Source organism: Acomys russatus, chromosome 12 (assembly GCF_903995435.1).
Source record: "Acomys russatus chromosome 12, mAcoRus1.1, whole genome shotgun sequence".
Lineage (NCBI taxonomy): Eukaryota > Metazoa > Chordata > Mammalia > Rodentia > Muridae > Acomys > Acomys russatus.
Window position 1 is genome coordinate 53,707,125 of NC_067148.1, and position 22,019 is coordinate 53,729,143.

The window sequence follows — 22,019 nt, forward strand, 5'->3', positions numbered from 1 at the left end:
AGACAGTGCTAACTCTGAAACCTTAGTCTAGCCTTCAAGAAAGTGTAGCTTCCAGAGTAAAAGGAGAGATTGTATTTAATAGTTTACTAACTCGGCCTCTATGTTTTACGTAGCTGTGACTTAGTGACCCTGACATCACTAGTGTTAAGTGCAAGCACACAAAGTAGGAATACAGAGGATGCTATAAAATCGAATGAGAAAGTTGCTTCCTTGCATCTGTACAAAAAAAAAAAAAAATGGCTTGTCTGCTTTTACAGAATAATGAATGTTTTCCCTATTCCGTATTTAATTTAGTGGCAGAGGGTAGAAGTCTTGGGCTTCTCATTTGAAGTTAACTGCTATTCTCTACGAGCAATATTGGGAAATGAATATATATTTGATAATTCACATATTTTTTCTCAACGAAAATAAAAAATAATGACACATTTTTGAGGATTGTGTGCCAAGTGTTGTGTAAGATTTTCACAGGCAGGGGAAAAAAACTGATTTAATCCACACACTACAAAACAAGACGTTTTTTTATATCTTATATTAGTGTTTCATTTATTTTTCTTTCACACGATTGAGCTGGGGACTGTGCTAAGTACATACCATTAGACAGAACTACACCCCATCCTAGACAAGTCTGATTATTGGCACGTTCAGGAATGGGCAATGAATCAGCCCACTCCAGGCAGCAAAGCTTGATGTTGAAGAAGGCAAGAGTGACTCTCAGGAGAGCCTTGGTATCCGCAGTGTTTCCAGTGCTGCTGTTCTGCTTCTCCTAGACAGCGGCTCCATTCCTCTTTCCCCCAGACCTGGCAAACACCATTCTGCTTTCTGTTTTTATACATTTGACCTCTTGGAAATATCTCGTATAAGCACAATCATGCAATATTTGTCCTCTTGTTGTCTGATTTTCCGTAGAATGAGATTTTTGGTTTCTTCCACGCATTTAAGTTTGTTTTTTAAACCTGAACACGTGGTGTATATATGTTGCATTTTGTCCACCCAATTCACCTGTCACTGGACACATGGGCTACTTCTGCCTTTTGGCCACTGTGAATAAATAATGCTGCTTCCGCTCCCTTTTGCTGTGAGTAACACACTTATTTAGTTTTTGAGGCAGAGCCTTAGGCTTTGAATTCACTGTACAGATGAGCTTGTCCTCAAACTGGTATCAATCCCTCCTCCTTAGCCTTTCAGATGCTGGAGTTCCAGGCATGAGCCACTATATCTGGCTGAACAAGGTAGCCATTGATGAGGATGAGGGACTATAACTTTTAGAAAGAAGAATGAAATATGTAATATATATTAATTAATGTTTTCACAACATAACTTCTACTATACCCTGCATCACATCTCTTTAGACTTTTGACCTCAGAGCTCTGATTGTGGAGACACAAAACAAACAGCCAAACAGACACACCTGGCTACTTCTCCAGAGCCTGCTCTTTCTTCCTCCAAAGGGAATGTGATTTATTTTACATCAGAAATAAGTCAATGTAAGAGCTAATTGCATTGGATACTGGAGACTTTGTTTTATCTTGCTTCTTACAGCAGGAAATAATTGGGAATTCAACCTTGAACAAGCCCGTCTTTCACAAATACTGTCAGTGGAAAGCAACTGCCAAATGCAATCAAATCTATTTTTCTTTCCATTGATATGACAGGTACACAGCGAATGAGAACACAGGAGCACCTGCATTTCTGCACCAAGAGCACCAACCTGTCTTTACTTGAATGGCTGCCTCGCTAGCTCAGGTTGAAGCAATCATGACCATTGATTTATCAAATACATGATGTTTCCGAGGGGGGAGGAATTAAATAGATCACACCAAAGTGGCTCCAATTCCTTTGCCAAAGGCAGCAATGCCAGGAAACATAAACCTACACAGCATAAAGTTGTGTCTAGATTTACTTGTGACACACCTTTTCCCAACAAAACTGCAGTCATCTGACTAGTGTTTAGGATGTTTGTTAAGTTTTCATCTTTTCCCAGTTAGTGTTGGGTGCTCCAAAAATGGTAAAGTATCTGCAAGAGGAAGATATTGAAATTCATCCTGGTTTTTAAAGCCTCATAGTTTATACAACATTTTGGAAGTTGAAACTTTAAGTCGGAAATTTAAGTTGCAATCTGTTATTCAAGATAAAAATATTTTAATTTGTTAAGCTTTTAGGAAAATACATGAAGAGTCCAGCACGTTAGAAGCTAATTTCTGGGCTTGGATGCACCTCTGTGGTAGTACGTTTACCTGGAATGCAAGGGGCACTGAATTTGGGTCCCAGGACCTCAAAAGGAAAAATAATATACAACTGTCAAATTTTTAAAAAATTATACTTTGCAACATAATTATTTACCTGATGGGTTAGATTCATTGTCCCCAGAGAAGAACTTCCCACACTCAGAAAAAATTCCCCATCAGAAGCTCCAGCCCTCAAGGCTGTGTGATCTGCACCAAATCCACCCCCTAGATTTGCTCTCCTCTCCATCCTCTGGAGCCTCGTGCCTGATCTGTGGTATTCTTTGCTTTTCTTTAAGCATACTAAACTACAAACAAAACAAAAAAAAAAAAAAAAAAAAAAAAAAAAAAAAACCTTATCATGCTAGCTCTGGCTCTTCTATAATAATATAACCCTAAAGATCTCAGGTTCTTACAACAGACTGGCTTTGTCTTTGTAAGCCTGTCATTTTTATTAGGGGAGCTAAGAGAGGGAATTACAGTTTTGAAAATCTTTAGTCTGGACAAGGTAGGAAGCCTGAAAATTCTCAACCCAGCATGTAAATACATTAGCTCAAGGTGACACTTATCCCTTCCACTCACAAACATCAGCATGAGTCATATGACCCACACAATATAACAGATGTAAAATAAAATGCTATTGGGTTTATCAAAGTAGGAAGAGTGGTCATTTTTAACAAGAAGCAGAGGCCATTACCCCACAGGTACTGCACCCACTTTGGTGTGTAGTGTGTAAGTGTGTCCTGTGGAGGGTTACATGGATGCTGGCAGTCACCAAGGGGCTTTGTCCACCACTGTTTTCTAAGACTGGCCTCACACCGAGCCTGAAGCTCAGTGACTCACTGAGGCTGCCTAACCACTGAACTCTGCGGAGCCTCTTGTTTCTGTCTTCAGTACCGGTGTTGCAGACTTGCACTGTTTGTGCCTGGCCTACCTCAAACTTGCCCAACAACGACTCTACCATTGAGCCATTTTCCCAACATTATTTTAAGGGTTTTTAATTCTTTGATTTCCTTGCTCAATTTCTGTTATCTCAGGACCTTTGATGACTCACGTAGCCACTGCATTCTGGTCCTTGTCAACATCCTTACATCGATCACTCCCACTGGCCCTATCCAAAAAAACCGTCTGTTCTTTTCATCCACCACCCTGGATGATCTGCTCCTCACCCATGTCTGTGTGAAATAACATTTTGCTTGTTACTCGTTTTATATACACATTACATTTAAACACATAGAATGCCATGCTTTCTGTAATGCACATTGATTCGCTGGTGCATCTCCAAGGGCTAAGAAAGTATCTAGAGTTTGGCAATCAATAAACATTTTCTATTTAATAAACAAATGAGTGGGTGCAACAGATCGATGTACAGATGTTTAGATACAGGCCTCTATTCATATATATGTCTGTGTCAAAATGGCAGTTTCATAACTGCATTGCAAGTAAACAAATTTAATTTCATATTGCATTTTAAGTATCAAAAGAAAACGTAGTCTTTGAAGTGTTATGAAAACATTGATTTTTTTTTTTTTCCTCACAAGGCTCCCTCTGCTGGTGGTATTCTTGGAGCAGGACACAAATTAGGCTCAGGAGCTCAGACTTACAATTAGCCAAATCTAGGAAGTGAAGAGACTCTTTAAAGAGTAACCTGTTCTCTTCAGAAAATCGATTTACCCCGTCAGATTCCCTTTCCCACTGTTATCTTTTCCAAGATCTTATTCGGACATGTCGAGTGGGACAGAGTCTGCGTAAGGCAGGAGATGGAACTTGGGTCCTAAAATCCTCCCGTGGCCTCTGGTTCCTCTCTGGTCTTCCCTGAGCAGTGACTAAACCGAGGGCTTTCTTTACTGACACACCCTGAGGTGAGTTAATTCTCTCTGGGATTTGTATTTAACGTGTGGAAAAGAGAAAGTGCTCTTTGCAGATGTTTGCTACTCACTTCCCCTTAACAATTGTGTCCTAGGAAATGGCTTAGTTCAATATTTGTCCTGGTGACTCACCAGGTCCCCAGCAGTGCAGGGTTTGTGGTACCAGCCTGCTAATCCTTGGCTATCTGGATCCTTCTAAACCATGCCTTCCTCACATCCTGCCTTCTTCCCTTGAGCTAAGAGGTGTGGTAGCAAGGACCCTTAAATAGATCTATTTGTCTTTTCATCATTTCTTCTTATAATGAGCCCGAAGAAACTCTATTTCATTTTCTTCCTGATTATGTTTGAGGAGGAAACTTGTCATGGGGAAGGCAAGAGAAAATAATTAGATCTAGAGACAAATAGAACTCCTTCTCCAAAGTTTCTTTTACCTCAGTATTTGAAACACCATTGGAAACAGGCATCTGGATATTATTTTAAAATGCACCAAATCCTGAGATGCATGACCTTTACCTTAGTTCATAAAAGAAGATCCCTTTTCCCCAAATAGACTCAGCTTGGGGCACTGGATGGGAAACTCAGTTGCCATAAATGCCCGTCAACAAGGAACCGCCTTAGGATACATTTCTTTTTGTTTGTTTTAGGCTTCTCAACGAAGCAGTTGAAAGAAACAAGGCATTAGGTATTATGTAAATACGTCCCTTAGCTAGAATGACTGCAGGAAAGAATGGGCTTGAACAGCATTAGAACCAAATTATCCTTGAAATCTGTGTCACCATGAAAAATTCATGTAGCCCGGAAGTAACCAAATCAACAACAGAATTTTCGAAACTGCGCAAAGCTATGAATTTTATTTTATACAAGATGATAATTTAAAATGCATTTTCCCCTGGTGGCATATACATTCTGTGCCAGAGAAAATAGCTGGGATTAGTACAGGGAAATACAAAAGTCCAAGTCCCCAGGCAGTCAACCTGAGGCCTGAAAAGTCTGCTGACTGCTGGGCAGCGCTCCACACTGCTACCATCACTGTCTTCTTTTGCACTTAGCTCATGAAGGATTGACGAAAGTCACTTATTAATTAATTAATTACATGCAAAACAGCAACAACAAATCAGTGGACTGCTTAAAATAGAGAATCAGACTCACCAGGAAACAACTAGAGCTAATAATAACCACTTTCAGCAAAGTAGCAGGATATAAAATTAACATTCAAAAAGCAATCCCCTTCCTAGACAGCACTGACAGACAAGAAAGACATCAGGAAAGCCTCACAATGAACCAAAAATGAGGGCATGAAAGAGCTCTACAGTTAGGAAAGTTAAAACATTGGAGAAGAAGTTGAGTATGGCACTAAGAGAAAGACATCACGTACCCATGGAAAGGAAGAATTAATAATATAAGTAAATAAATAAATAAATTAATCCTAAAAGGATTGCTGAGGTTGTCCTGCAACTGGCTCCTGCTCGAAGTGAAACAGACTGGCTGTCTGATCGAGTCGTTGCAAGTGTACAGATTTTCCCAGATCACTAGCAGGTTGTGTTGATCTGAGCAACTAGCCAAGTACAATTAGATCTTCAAAATCAGGTAGGAACTAGACCCAAGATCTTGGCTGCTGGCAACTCTTTTAAAAGCCCCTGGCCAAATAAACTGTGGGCTGGCAATTCCTGGAGCCATTAGTCACCATTAGCTTCCTAGACCGTGTCCCTAATATTATCCAGCAGCCCCAGGTTGGCCCAGGGTTTGACAGGCCTTTGTAGTTAATGGCTTCTCCTGCCACTGGTTCAAGGCTGAGAGCCAGACATCATATGATTAGCTCAAGTTATTGTTTCTTTCACTTCACGTCCCACCTAGTGTCTGGAGCCTTCATAGCTCCAGGGTTATCACCAGGGTGGCCACAGAAGAGATTCCTTATGGCTCTGTTAGCAAAATAAGAACCTCAGTACCCATCCTCAAAAAAGCCAATATGGTTCTGACACAAAAAACAGACATGTACACCAGTGCAATACAGCAGAAGACACAAAGATAAACCCATGCAACTATGGCCATCTGATTTTTTTTTTCACAAAAAAAAGGACAAAAATATAGTAGGAAAAAAAATAACATTTTCAACAAATGGTGTGTGAAAAACTGTATACCTACAGATAAGGAATAAAACTTGATCCTTGTCTCTCATCTTGCATATAAATCAATTTCAAATCGATCAAGGACCTCAACATAAGATCCTAAATTTAAAGATAGCTAGAGAAATAATTAGGGAGCACACTACACAATACAGACATTGATAAGATTATTCTCAATGTGGCTCTGGTTGCTCAGGATCGAAAGCCTATAAGTTGACAAGTAGGACCTCAAAGGACTCTATATGGCAAAGGAAAATGTAAATTTAGTGACGATGCAGAGTGTCTGTGTTAGCTATATGTATGGCAGATTAATATATAGAATATACAATGAACTAAGCATAACAAAGTAAACTCCAAGAAAACCAACCAACCACAACAAGAAAACTTCTATGGAACTGAACAGAGACATCTCAAAGAAATATAAAGGACTACTAAGTAATTTTAAAGGTGTCCACGGTCATTATCCATCAGTAAATGCAAATTAAAACTACTTCCAGATTACATCTCACTCCAGCCAGAACAGCCATCATCAGGCACATAAATGTCAACAAAGGCTGGCAAGAATGTGGCCAAAGGGAACTTAATATACTGTTGGTGAGAGTGCAAACTTGTGCCGCCACTATAGAAATCAGTCTGGATATGGGAGTGCAAACTTGTGCAGCCACTATAGAAATCAGTCTGGATATGTCTCAAAAAAAAAAAACCTAAGAATAGAACACTCCCATAGGATTCAGAAACACCACTCCTGGGAACACACCCAAAGTACTGTGTATCCGACAACAGCAATACCAGCTCATCCATATTCATGGCAGCTCTCTCTAATGACGAGATTTAGGAAGTGGAATCAGGCTAGATGTCCAGCAGCTGAAGGATGGAGAATGAAAATGTGGTGTGGATGGATATCTGATGGGATTTTATCCAGCACTTAAGAAAATTGAAACTATGAGATCTGTAAGAAAATGGGTCGGACTGGAAAAATATCAAGCTGAGTGAAGTAACCCAGGCCCAGAAAGAAAAACGCCATCTGCTCTCTCTTTTTATGAAGATCCTAGCTTTGAATTTTTATATTTTTATTGTTGAGCCTGTGTGTGTGTGTGTATAGAGGCCAGGAAGCAGGAACCTAGGGGGAATAGTAAAGCACATGTGACAGGAAAGAAGAAAGGGAAGACACGAGATCGAAGAGGGTTAAGGATAGGGGAAAGGCATGTAGGGAGAGGGCCTAACCAGAACTAAAGATGCATGAAAATCCATATAGAAACCTACTACTAAGTAATACAATTGAATAATGGTATGTTTTTAAAAAGATCATTTGAACTGAGGTGGATGACGCTAAGCCTAAAAGTCATGGGCTTTTAAATGAAAATCTCTATGCCAAGTACAGGAAACCTTATGGGTTCTTATCCACTAGGGCACCAGGAGGTCCCAAAACAGTACAGGCTGTTGTCATTGCTTTCAGTTGCCCTCAAAACTTGTTTCCCAAGATGCATTTAGGCCTGGCATGCAAAGAAATCAAGCTGGGACTTCACTGGTAGCTCTCTCCCTGCTGACTAGTGTTCAGAGTGTTGCACGGAGCTCTTCTGTTCGCTGGAGAAGAAAAGTCAACACTTTTAACCAGCCGTGGTCCCTGCATGCTACAGTACCAGCCTACCACGCAAGTCATGACCACTGGTGCAATAGTGCTTTGACTACATGGGGGGGTGGGGGTGACCAGCTGCTTTCTGGTTAGATCTGAGGCTCATTCCACAGGGAAAAAAATAGATGTATTATAAACCTGGTCAAAGGCCCTAGGGTGTAACTTATTACTGTCCTTGTGAGAAATGGACATGTTGTCAAACTGCCTTCAGAGCTTATGTTTAGACACATAGCCTAGTGCTATTCTTAGCCTTGGACAGAGAACTTTGTCTTGAAGCAGGTGAAAGTTAGTGCAGACTCAGAACTGGTCAAATTCCTAAGAATTAGTGACCATTTAGTTCTTAGCCCTAAATGTAACCTTTATATAGCCCCTTTCAAGATCCAGTCAGCACATCAGAAAAGGCAGCATATCTATCGGGGAAGGTTCCAAGAGTCAGAAGATGGAGAAATGCTATCAAACAGTCTTCTCGCCATGGCATCATTATTATAACCCGGACTATACAATAGCTATGGATACCTGCATAAGATCCACATAGGACGTCGTCCTCCAGCTTTCCATCATGGACGTGGGCGTGGTCATGAGGACCCACCCTTTCCATGCAGTTATTGGCCATTACCTGTGACTGGGGCAGGATATTATCTTCTGCAATAGTGTAGCCACTACCAATAATATCTATCAATGACCATGTAAGAAATGCTAATTAAACTCATTTTGTCTGAAGAAAAAAGAGCCATGAAGGTAGGAGACTAGCTGGCAAGAAGAGAATAATAAAGGGTAATCAAGGATGAATAAAATCACAATACATTGTACATATGGAAGCAATATGTGTGTGTGTGTGTGTGTGTGTGTAGTCAAAAAATAAAGAAAACTGCATCTTAAAAGCTTTGAAGTTATGATTTATGCTCCCACTTCAGCACAGCAAGGAGTGATGAGGCATTCACGAGCCCAACTCCAGTCTTTCTCACCCAGGAGCAACTGGATAATTTCCAAAGGACCTTTGATTGTCACGGCTGAATGCAGAATGGTCGAGAGGGCAGAGTGGGGCGTTACTGGCCTCTACTGCAAGGAAGGAAAAACTGCAGTTTAACAGCTCAGATACACAGAAAATCCCCCAGATTAAATAATTATCCATCCATAGTATCATATAAAATCTCCCATAGTGCTGTAGATGTGACCATGCTAGTGTAATTATGGTGGCATGTTACAGGAAGGGAATTGACCCACTTCTTCATGAGCTTTAAGCAATGTGGTTCAAGAATTTATGGGTGATGTAGTGAAACTTTCTTTGAATTTGTCGATACAATAAACTTCAAGTATGTGAAGGAACGCTCAAGTCACGGAGAGTCACTCACTGATAGGGAGGGACAAGTCGGCTGCTGAAGCATGACACGTAACACGTCCACGTAATCCCATCGCATTTCCAGATTACTGACGCTGGCTACTTTGATGCCTCTCACTGTCCTGTTGTCCCGTAAATAACCCCTCAGCCAGGCTGAATGTATTTTTGGTGGTCATTTCTTCTTTAAACTTATCACTTGTGTTCCTCTGAACCTTCACAGGTCAACTAACCTGTACTTTTATAATTAGAACAGGAGAAATCTTCATATTTTTTTTATGCTGTGATTCAGAGTAAATTATTGTTTACTCGGTTTCTTGCCTCCACGGTACATGCCTTGTAGCTTCTAGTCCTGCAGGGAAACTAACCCAGTCTTAGGAGCGTTTCATTCTCAGTCATGTAAAAGGCTTTGAGTCAGTTTGTGTGGAAACTATGTTACTAGGAAAAACTTAAAAGTCCATAACCAATGAATTCCAGAAAGCTTTGGCTTCTTGTTTCAAACTGGAAGTAAACATAGACGGTAAATTATACTAGAAATATATCTTAGCAAAACAAAAGAAGGAAGAGTTCCTTACACTGTATGGTCTAGAACATTCTGGGCATTACAGATTTTCCTGGTCATTCAGGTACTCACATCTAAACAGATCACCATCCTCATATTGCAGTCAGGAAACATCAGCTGAAGGAGAATTGAGGGAAGGGGTCTGAGTTTCCGGATTTCGCTTCTCCTGTTAGCCAGTTCAGTAAATGACAGCTTGTTCCTTTTTTGATGATTTCTCTGTCTGTGCACCCTAAACCAGCAGCAGGGCAGTCTGCTCACCCAAGGTCTGAGTCCTCCCATCTCCAGAGCCCTGATGGTTCTAAGTCCATGGATCTAAAGAGTGAACATTCTCTTACAGTGTTCTCCCTGTATTCATTTTTCCCCATTGATTTCAGTTCTAAAACATCTTTTAAAAACAATTCCTTGGGGCTGGAGATGACTCATCAGTTAAGAGCATTCACTGTTCCTGGAAAGGACCTAACTTTGGTTCCCAGAACTCATATCATGGCTCACACTTGCTTATAACTCTAGCTCAAGGAGAGCCAGAATTGCATCTGGTCTCCAAGGACTCCTCAATGTCTATAGTGTGCATAAACTTGTCCAGGCACACACACACATGTGCACATGCGCACACGCACACGCGCGCGCACACACACACACATTTTTAAATCAATTCTTCATATTGAATTCTCTCTGTTAAAATTATTGACAACCTTGTTTTGCTAATTAACTTTTGCCCGTGACAATCTTTACTTGATTATGTCAACCTCAAAAATGAGTAGATTGAAGTGCAAGGAGTTTATTAACTTATCTACTATTTCAGAGCAACTGGAAATCAAAGCAGGGTATGGATCCAGATCCATAAGCATAAAGTAACCAACCTTTCAGGAGGGTCAGAGATAGAGCCAGACAACTATAATAAACATGTGCTTTCTTATTTTAATATGTAATGAAGAAGAAAGTGTAAGATTTTTAGTCATCTCCCTCCCCCCCCCTTCTAATCTTTCCTGGTATCACCATCTACCTATTAATATGGAGATCCTATTGCTGCCTCTTTCCACGTCACAATTACTATGACAGCAATGAGTTATAAAAAAACAAAGCTATGAATGTGCAAGGATAAAATATGGTGGCACCCTGGCAATATTGAGAAAATTATAGAATTGTTAGGGAAGTTGAACAAGAAGGATCAACAGGAAAAAATAAACAAAGTCTCCAGTGGTACCAGAACAGACCTCAGGTGCCAGAAAGACTTAGAAATGGAGGTTTCTTTCTACAAAGAATATATAGAAAAAGAAAGATTGATGGAAACTCCTATAAATAGCAGTTAGACTACTCAAATCCCTTTCCTAATTTTTACAGCTCAGTGGTACATGTACCCGCACGCCAGTAGATAAGACCAGCCAGAGTTTGGTAACGGTCCCACCATGGTGGCTTTACTGTGACTGTGCTGTGAGTTGAAGGATGGAAGGAATGCTAGACCTGCATGGGTGGAGGGGTGGAGTCTTAGGTTGCGGTGACTAGCTTGGGAAGACATGGATTGGCTGGTCCTCTGGAATAGTGTTCCTTTCCTTTTGCATAGGAATACAAAGCAAAGGTGATGGAGACACATGGGAAAGGTGCATTGTGAGATTCCCCACAGGACAGAAGGGAAGAAGAAACATGAACACGAACCAGCTAAGTGAGGGATGAAGACAGAAAGCTGACCACAGCGTTCTCCTCCCATTGCTTACTGTTATTCTGAACGCCACCACCAGAAAATAATACCTCAAAATCACACCATACAGACCACAAACTTGTGGCCCGCTGTCGAATTTAGCCTCCAAACGTACTTGCCAGCTCTGTGAAGCAATAACTCCTTTAAAAAGAAATCTTATCTGGTGACTTCTTGAAAGGCTAAGAAACCCCACAGCACTATGCATACAAGTGTGTCCAAGTGGTAGGGAGACCTCTCTAGATGGAGTAGATAGTCCCTAGGCCCCTCCACTAATTTGGGGTACCATTTGGACCTGAATCAGCCTTTGACATCCCTGATTCCCTGATAAAGTACTTGCCTCTTCAGTATCACCAAACCATGTGTGTGAAGTTGAAATGAAGTTGGAAAATATATTATCTATATTTTCAAAAAGAGGAATATGTCCTGTTACTCTTGCCCATAGGTTGAGAGTCTCAGACAAAATGAAGTAACATTTATAAAACAGTTCCTGATTTGGTGAACACCTTCAGGAGTTCGTACTGAATGTTCCGGGCTCCTTCAAATACTCACGTGGCAAACTGAAACCGCCGTCACTCAGAGGTCTCCTTGGCTATTCCTTAAACATGGCACTGATTTTCAGAGTCTTGCCTTTCTGGACTCGCTTCTGTAGTCATTTATCAAATGGGGTTTACTTCTTCAAAAATTGACGATAAAACACAGATCCTAGTGTTGGAGGTTGGTCTGATATACTTTGAGGCTAATTACCACCTGCTCTCTCTGTACCCCAAGGTTGCTGCATAACCTTGCCTAAGGAACTTCCTGTTTGACCAATAAATGGCAATCACACCTGGGCAGGGCAAGTGGGGTAGGCACGGCTAAGGCTCCAGGGCTTTAGGAGACAGAGAATCTTGGGAAGAAGAGACTTGAGGAAGGGGAGCAAGAAGAAGGGGCCAGCGCCATGGGTTAGGCAGGAAGAAACACAGTGCCGCCGTGGATGGAGACTTGGCCCAGATGATGATAATTAGCAAGTATTTGGGATTATGGATGGGAGGTAGCTCTATAGAAATTATTAGGAGCAGATGGCATGGGATTGGGGCAGGGTATGGGATGCCTGCCCCAATATGGGAGGTTGTTTAGGGGATTAAGATCTGCCCTGCCCCAGGTTAACTAAGGCTATTTTAAAATATAATAGGTGTCCATGTCTTCACTGATTGCTAGTGGGTTACAAAATACTGCCATAATAATAGCTATAGGCCCGATAATAAACATTATTAGGTCATACTGATAAAATAGCCACAACAACCTAGAGGCATCAGAACTTTATTCAAATAAAAGTGATTAAAAGGGTTTAAGCCTATGTGCACTCACGTTTTCAAGGAAACACTGCCCCTCATGCTCTGACTCATCAGCTAATGCTCAGTTCACTTTCTTCCCACAGTAAGTGCAGTGAACGTCAACACTGAGAGTGGCTAGAAGAGCTAAAGCAGAGGCGAGCCGCAGAGGGAAGCAAAGGCATGGCAGGCGAACTCACTTCACGTAAGTGTGATGGTCAGGTGCCTCCTACAGTAAGACTACACTGTGACTAACTGGTACCATGGTAACAACTCCTTTTTTAAAATGGCCTCAAGGGACCTCTAAGAAGGGGTCCCTACCACATAGCTCACTTCGCTAGGTTTGCTGTCTTGTTCGCTTCCACGGGTCCACTTTCCTTTCCTGGGTCACTTTTCTTTTCTAATGAAGTGAGTTCGTAAGGCTTGGTTTTTCTGTTCAGTTTCCTTTCCCTCTGCTTCATAATTTCTTGAAAGTGGACTTTCTCCTTTTTCTCCTCATCTTTCTGTCTTTGGGCCTCACACGCAGCTTCTTCTTGCTTTCGGATCTCCATATCTCTTTGCCACTGTGACAGAAATAATAAATCATTTGCATATTATTTTCTATGAAAAAGTACATGTCAAAATAGCTTTACAAATGCTGCACGCCGTTCTCCTTGGTGTCTGCAGAGGCGTCTCTCTTATTCTTATTCTTTCTTATTCTCTATCATACAAATGCCCCACAGAAACAGAATTCCATCTTAAAAGCAGAATTTGTTTCTACATCCCAGGGTGTTTTGCTGTCTTGTTCAATGCTGATATTTCCATCACAGCACACATTATAAGATGAAAGATATAGCTGAAGCAAAACAAAAAAAATCATAGAAAATTCATATTAAAGAATAAAACCTTATTCCTAATAAGGTTGAAGGTGAAATTAACAGCGATGCAGTTCTTGGCTGTTGCAGACCAGTGTGCCTGATGTGGTGAGAGGCAGGAAGGTGTAATCAGTGTTGGAACTAATGATGACAAAGAATAAGATGCCACAAGGAACTTGCCCTCTTCTAACACAGTTGGCGGAGGAATTGGTTACAAGACGTAGTAAAGCCCTCCATGACTCAGAGTGGAGTCACGCCAGGCCTGGTACATGCTGGAAACCCCTCAGGATGCTGCCTATAATGTTCTTTTTGTGAGCCACAGCTCAACACTCACATCATGCCGTTCAGCCTTACTGGCTATGATATAGCTTTTGCAGAATGTTGAAATACTCACACGAGTAAATATTAAAACTATAGCATAAAGTCATATATGCTTAGAATAGATGGCCTGCTTAAGTTTTAATGATACAAGAAACAAGTTACTATCATGCTTTTGAGATGTCATCTGAACATCATTATTATGTATTCTGTTTCCCAGAAAATAATTTAATGTATGAAATGTACAGAAATTGTGGCAAAAACATCCATAATATTCGGGCACAACCTAAGATTCATTTAGTTGAAAATTTTGTGACATTCAATAGCAACAGATACTTTTTTCTCATTTATTAGGTCTTATAGTTTATTTTTTAGCCCTTTAAAATTTTTGTTTGCCTGTCTCATGCAATTATACAACAAATGCCCCAGTTGAAACCCTTCTTCTCAGCAAGCCCCTCACTCCAACTTTCATGTCCACTTTTCAATGTGCGACCCACTGAGTTTAATCAGGTTCTTGCCCAAGTGTGTATTAGAGGCTATCCCACTAGAGCAAAAGCAATGCATTAGAGGCTACCCCACTGAAGAGAAGGATACCCATGCCTCAACAGCTAATAGTCCCTCGAGGAAATGTGAGGACTTATACAATATACTCCCTGCACAATGAAATCTTGAAGCGTGCCCAATCTCCTGGAAGTTTTACACAGGCAACCATGGCAGCATGACTTCAATGGCTGTGACATGACCAAAGGACGTTTTTTTTAGCTGTGTGTCTCCTGATCTTCTAGTTCTTTTAAGTTCTTATATTATTTTTACTTAAAAGAGGACTATATCACTTGCCCCCTCCCTGTATCCTCCCAGCTCTTCCAGGTCACTTTCCCTTCCACATCTCCATCCCACTTTCAACTCTTTATACTTTATTACATACTTTATTGCATACATATATGATTGTGTGTGTATATGCAAATATATATATAAACACAGCATGCTGAACCCATTTTCATTGTCTGTAGGTATATGGTTTCAAGGGTGACCACTTTGTGCTGGATAACCAACAGTGGATGAGGTTGATTCTTCTTCCCCCAGCAGTCTTTAGTTGCCTGTAATTCTTCACCTAAGGGTGGGGAACCCCACAAAAGCTTCTCCTTTCATGGTAACATTCCCATTATACTGCCATTGTCCCAGCAATATATACATTGTGTGCTCATTTCCAGGGGAGACTGTTTCACAGGAGACTTCCTGGTATTGTGGCTCTTGCAATCTTCCTGCCCCCTCTTCTGCAACCTTCCCTGAGCAAAAGAGATGGAAGCTGTGATGTACATGTGTCTGTTGGGCTGAGCTCCCCACAATCTGCTAATTTCTGCATGTGTCTGGTCATCTCTACCATGTTCTCTGAACCTTGAGAGGGTGGTGTAGTTGTCCTATTTGTACCTGACCACTCTGGCACCTATTTCTGGCACTTTAGCCAGTTATGAGTTGCTTTACTAGCTCCTACTCAGTGTAGTAAGAAGGTTGGGTGCAGTATTAGAACATGTGTGTAATCATGAGTATTTCAGCCACACTGAGAAAAACAGTAATATGAGGTTTTCCCTAAGTTGTATGGCCTGCCCAGCCACTGGCTCCTAACCAGGTTGACAGAACCAGGAATGTATTCTTACCCACGAGACAGGCCTCAGTTCCAATCAAGAAAATGATTGGTTGTTCACAAAACCATCATACCACTAATGCACTAGAGGGCACAGGCCACTGTAGTTCGTAGGATTCAGCACTAGATAAAAATGTTGATGACTTTTCTCCTAAAATATACTTTATAGCACTTTCTAAAACTATCAAGTCTAGTAGGTAGGGAGGGAAATTCCAGGTAAGTTCCAACTTAATTTCTGTGTGTCCAATGACCAGAGTGTGTGTTGTCTTCATCATCCATTCATCTACTGATGGGCACCTAGGCTGATACCATTTCCTGGCTACTGTGAAGAGAGTAGCAATAAACATGGGAGCAAAGAAATGTCTGTTGTGGCTTATGGAGTGGTAGAGCTGGGCTGTACAGCAGCATCATTTTGAGCTTTCTGAGGAATGTGAACACTGATTACCATAGGGGCCACACCAGTTTACACTCCTACCAACAGGAGCTCATTTTTGCTCATCCTCACCAGCACTCATAGTTACTTATTTCTTTAATAATAGTCATTATGACTGGTGTGTGATAAAATATCAAACCACTTTGAATTTGAATTTTCTTGTAGCTAAGGATGGTGAACATTTTTTACAGTATTTATTAGTCATTTGTGTTTCTTCTTTGGAAAACTTTATCTTGGGTTCCTTAAACAATTTTTTGACTTTTAATATATTTTATTAATTTATTCATATTACATCTCAATTGTTATCCCATCCCTTGTATCCTCCCATTCCTCCCTCCCTCCCACTTTCCCCCTACTCCCCTTCCCTATGTCTGTGACTGAGGGGGTCTTCCTCCCCCTGTATATGCTCATAGGGTATCAAGTCTCTTCTTGGTAGCCTGCTATCCTTCCTCTGAGTGCCACCAGGCCTCCCCATCCAGGGGACGTGGTCAAACCTTAAACTATTTTTAAATACATTATTTATTTACTTGATATGTAGATTTTAAGCTCTTTCTATATTCTAGAGTCTAATTTCTGTCAGGTGTGTAGCTGGCATAGAGCTCCCTGCTCCCATGTTTTTGGATTCCTTTGCAGTGTAGATGCTTTTTAATGTCATGAGCTTCCACTTGTCAGCTGATAGCTTTATTATTTGAAAGACCTGCTCGTATGTTTAAGTGCACTCCTTGTGTTATCTTCTAGTAATTTCAGACTTCCAGGTCTTTGATCCTTTTACAAAGGACCCATCCAAGTGCTATATTGAATAGGCATGAAAAAATGGACACCCTCGCCCTGTCCCTATTATTAGTGGGGATGCTTCAAGCTTTTCTTTAAGCATGACTTTGGCTATAGGTGTGCCAAATTTAGCTTTTACTTGGTTAAGGTGTCTGACGCCCATCCCCCAGTTCCTCCATAGCTCTTATTATGAAGTGATGTAAGGTTCTTGTCAAAGACCTTTTTTTATATCTATTAAGATGGCCATGTGGTTTTCTGCCCTTGATACTGTTTGATGAGTTATATTGATTGCTTTTCATATGCTAAAACATCTCTGGATGTCTGTAGTGATGTCAGCTTGATCACGATGAATGATATGTTTGACGTTCTTGACTTTAGTTTGCCAGTATTTTATTGACAATTTTTTGGTTCTGTGTTCATGAGAGAGATTAGTCTCTAATTCTCTCTTCTTGGTATGCCTTTGGTTTTAGAATTAGGATAATGTTGGATACTTAGAAGGCATTTGAAAATGTTCCTTTATTTTCTATTTTTTCAGAATAATCTGAGAGGTATTGGTCCTAAGACAGATATTTCCTATAATGTCAGAAGTCTCATCAACATGGTTGCCTAAACAAGGATGACCCCACTGGGCATGGTGATACGAAAGGGGGAAATATCATAGGGCTTCACCTCTAGACAAAAAAACAAAACAAACAAACAAACTCAGGTTATTAACAAATACTAAGAGTAGGGAAAATGGTCTTCCCCAGGAAAGAGACCCAAATTTGTTTATCCAACACCAAATGTTTAGCCCTGCGATCACACACATACACTTAATATTATGCAGACCGAGAAGGCTAATCTTTATGTATTTAGAAATATATGTATCCATATGTATCAACAGTTAAATAAACACAGGCTATGAATTTGAAGGAGAATGTGGGAAGGGTTGGTGGGAAATAAAGAAGGGTAAAAAGTAATGTAATTGTATTTAATTTTTAATTAAGAAAAGAAAATCTTACATGATGATCAATGACTTCTGCCAATTTCTTATCCGCCTTGGTGAAGAAATCTGGATATGGAAACATGGAAAGTTCTAAGACAGAAGGATGCTCCCTTCAAAAGAACACACAAAAAAACATGTCTAGCATTAGACTGAGGCACTATCCTTCACTAAGACATGTGTAAGTCATAATTTAATACTAAACATCTTGACACAGCTTTATTAACCTAAAATGATAACTCTGGCTATATTGCTGATATGCTAGATTTTACTTTGTCAAAGTCATTTTAGATTACCAAACCTAACATTTCTTGAGGGTAAGACATAACATATAGAAAGAAATCTAGAGAATAATAATAAAAAAAAAAAAAAGGTAATCCTCTCATGCCAGATGTAAACTCCACAACCGACAATAGCAAAGGAGACATCGGGACACCAAGGGTGGAGTAGGATGCTGGCACAGCAGTGTACTCAGTGGGGAGGTTGGCATCCCATCATTCGCTCTCAAAGCCCTACCACCTTGAAGGCTCTGAGGAAGGCCAAAGCCTAAGAGTTTGACCTTAAAACATGATGTGATTTTAATATTTTTTAAGTTAGCCATATTACTGTGACACTTTAGCAAGAGCTTGTAAATTTCTTGCTATTATGAAGCTGGGCTGCCAATTAAGGCAGAGTAGAGCCAAATTACACCTATAACAATTCTACTATTACAAAATAATAAGGATAGTACACAGTGAGAAATATGTAAAGAAATGAAATGGTTAAAGGGCGGTTATGAGGGAGAAAGGACAGTTGTAAATGGAAGGCTAGGAGAGGGGGCCAAGGAAAGGAAATAATTGAGAAATTTCAGTACCCCAAAATCCAGTCAGACCAATATATTAGTCTGGAGTACTTCACATTGTCCCCTGTTTGTCACCTGTATCACTCTAGCGACCTCTACACTCTTGGCTCCTGTTGTCCCCTTGCAGAACCACATGTCCTGTTCTCTCCTGCAGCAAACGCTCTTCAGATCTCCCTCTGCCTCCACCACAGTGCTCACTTCCCTACACACCATCATCTCTCCTCTGGACTTGAGCCTCCTTTTTAGAATTTGTCACTCAGTGCGGTGGTTTGATTGAGAATGGCCGCAGGGGCTGATTTGGTTGAACACTTGCTCCCCAGTTGGTGGAACTGTTCAAGAAAGATTAGGAGGTGTGTGCCCTTGTTGGAGGAGCTGTGCCTTGGAGGTGGGGTTTAAGGTTTCAAAAACCTATGCTACTCCCAGTTAGCTCTTTCCCTGCCTAGTGGTTGTGACTCACACTGTTAAATAAATTATAACCAAGCTGTAGTTTGTAGAGCCAAAAAGGTTATGTATAAAGGGAGGGACAAGGGGGACATAGGTATCTCCCTGGGGAGGAATGAAAGTATAGATTTTATGGGTGGATGGAGGCAGGGGGATGGATTGAAACAGGAGGATCAGGTTGGGGGAGGGGGAGTCGAGGTTGAAGGAATAAATGAGTAGACAGTCAGCTAGACTTGTATGGAAAGCGACTTCAGTGGGAAACTCTGAAGTGCATGAAGGTGATATGAGAGTGATCCTAGCAAAGTCTCTATTTCAAATGATGACTGAGATAGAGTCCTGACAGGCCCTCATCTCACCAAGCAAAGCTTCCAGTACCAGGGCTTGGGTTCATGCAATTGATGAAAGGGGTTGGCCAAAGGGTCCCATGGACAATCCCAAACAACCAAGGCTGTTTGCCAAGACTACACATTTCTCTTCACTGACAGCAAGGCCCCGTTGGGAGACAGCAGAGAACAGTCTTGTTTCGTCCAGTATTTTATCACTCTTACCCTGTTTTTCCTTTGAGAATGATAATGTCTATTCTGTGTCACTATGTTCAAGGTATGAAGCTTGATTTTTTTTTTTTTTTTTAGAGAGGGTTACAATTAAGAGACTGCCTTGAATCTCAGAAGATACTTTGGCCCTTCTAACTGTTCACTCTCTCCCCATTAACCACCACCAGGGAATCCTACGTGTACTGTGTATTTGTGATTAGTTTCCCATGAGTCCCACTTGTCTTATATCCCTAGATTTACGTAACTCTAACTCACAGGTTCACTTGCAATCGCTTCAGCATGCTTGTTCCTCGTTGTTTGTTTGCGTAGGTTGCCAGTTGGTTTCCTCATTTCTCGTGCTCTTCTTCCATGCTGATTGGGTTAATGCCTTTAGTTGAAGCCCTGTGCCGCAGGATTTGGTCCTCAGAGACTTTTGCTTCATTGCGTTTACCTCAGTTGTGACTTTATATTTGTCATGAGCCCATGTGAATTTAATGTTTTCCCCAACCAAGGAGCTTTCTGCCTCTTTTCAGTTTTAAGTGCCCAAGACAGTGTCAGTAATCACATGATGTCTGTATGTCCCCTGAATGACTGATGAACATGTGGAAATTCCTGTACGCTTTAAGAGGCTGTGTTTTCTAAGCCGGCACTAGGAAGTTAGTCAGGAGTGTTCAGAGGAGCAGTACACAGTGTGGCAAGAGACTCACAGGGGGCAGGCTGCAGAGTGAAGCAGATGGCTGGTTCAACAGCACGAACACAGCACCAGGGAGCTTGGTGCTCTCTCCCACCCTGTAATGTGGGGAAGCAGGTGAGCATGTGAGCACAGCGCACTCCTCTCACTGCTCCATTAAAACTAAAGAGAAATGTGGCTCTGGAGTTGGAGTACAGGCAGGGGCTGACAGGGGGTGAGCTATATTCAGCCCACAAAAGTGGGCATTTCCAGCCTTCAAAGAATTATGCTAAGTACTCTGAGAAGTAAGGTGGAATCCTACAAATTATTTAAGGTTAAAAATATTTAAGTAAGTAGTCTCAAATTCCTTCTTAAATAATATGTAAAAGTTTAAGTGCTAAAAGGAAAACTTAAATGAATGTACACACACACACACACACACACACACACACACACACACACACAGTTTTTACTTATATCTGTTGATTTATTTGCACCAAAAAAAAGAAAGGCATGGATAACAATAGCTTCAAGACAATATGAGAATGAAGGAAACAGTTAGTAAACTAATGAGCATAGCTAATCCTGTAATTCTGCTTCTGTTGTGGAGTGTTACTGTATCCCTGATATAGAAAAATACTACTTTCCTCCTCAAGGAGGTAAGGTATGCACCAGACACTACTCAGATATGAGTTGTGACATCATCACCTTTGTTGTCAGGACAACGTGGAGCAGGCAGCCATGGCTTTAGCTCATACTATCAATTACAGGACGACATGGCAGTTGTAGTGAGCCTTTAATGAGATGAAAGATTCTGGTACCTTCTGGTGAGTGGTTCCAGAGTGTTGGCAGTTAGTTCCTCTAATGGCTCTCTTAGCTATGAGAGGAGTTTTGCTATCCTGTTCTCCCTTGGCTGAGGGAATACTTTATCTGAGAGTGTCTGTCTTCCCAGGGCCACTTCCTTCTGTACCTCCCCGTGTCATCTTTTCTGGGTGACAATGGCAGCTCGTTCAAGGCCATAGTAATACTATCATTAGATTTGAGATCCATGAGACCAAAATAGCTCTAGTGTCCCCTCAGTCTAGATGGGTGTCTTTTAGGCGGTGGGCTTTTAACCTCCATTTTCTTAAAGCATTTGCCTTAGAAAGGCTACCCATTTTAAATTCTCTTCCAGCCCTTTGAGATGTAAATTTCATCTAGTTTTACAACCTAGGATGCCTTTCTCTGTGAGCTGGAGCTAGTCCACTAAATCCAACCATCAATGAAATTAGGCATCATTCCCGCCAGTCTCTGCAGGAAGTCTGGAAGCCTTGGATGAGTTCCAAATGAACTAGCACAGCCTCCCAGTCACATCTCCCCCAGTGTGAAAACCCATCCTGGCTTTTGCTTCAAGCAAGCCAAGCCCAAGCCCTTTCTGCTGTTGAGTTTACTTGAGTAGAATCCCATACGCTTGTCTAAAAGATTTCTCTTTGATGCAGCTGCCTAGCCCAGGGTGACCTCATCTTCAGATCCTTGTATTAATTACATTTAGAAAGACTTCTTTTGTTTCCAAGTAAAGTCACATTCACAGGGGCTGACAGTTGGGTTTTGGTGAGCATCTTCTGGAGGATTCAGATTGACACACTCTGGACTGCAAAATAGTAGCAAACCAATCAGGGGGAATACAGAGGTTTATCCGGGGAGAAGTATGGAGACCTGGTGTGGATGGACCCTAAAATACAGTAAAGATGAAGTGACTCACTTATTCTCTTAAGTCATTAAACCAATAGTTATTGCAAAGAGGG

At 41.1% G+C, this 22,019-nt stretch overlaps 2 protein-coding genes across 2 annotated transcripts in view; both read right to left on the reverse strand.

Moving 5' to 3' along the window:
* Positions 1-22,019, reverse strand: part of LOC127196603 (transmembrane protein 232-like) — a 172,710-nt gene that overhangs the window by 18,655 nt on the left and 132,036 nt on the right. The window lies entirely within an intron of this gene.
* LOC127196604 (transmembrane protein 232-like) lies at positions 13,013-17,860 on the reverse strand. Its single transcript, XM_051154438.1, has 2 exons — positions 17,770-17,860; positions 13,013-13,313 (listed from the first exon to the last, which is right to left on the reverse strand). The coding sequence occupies exons 1-2, from the start codon at positions 17,833-17,835 to the stop codon at positions 13,080-13,082; spliced, it is 300 nt and encodes a 99-aa protein (XP_051010395.1). The 5' UTR covers positions 17,836-17,860; the 3' UTR covers positions 13,013-13,079.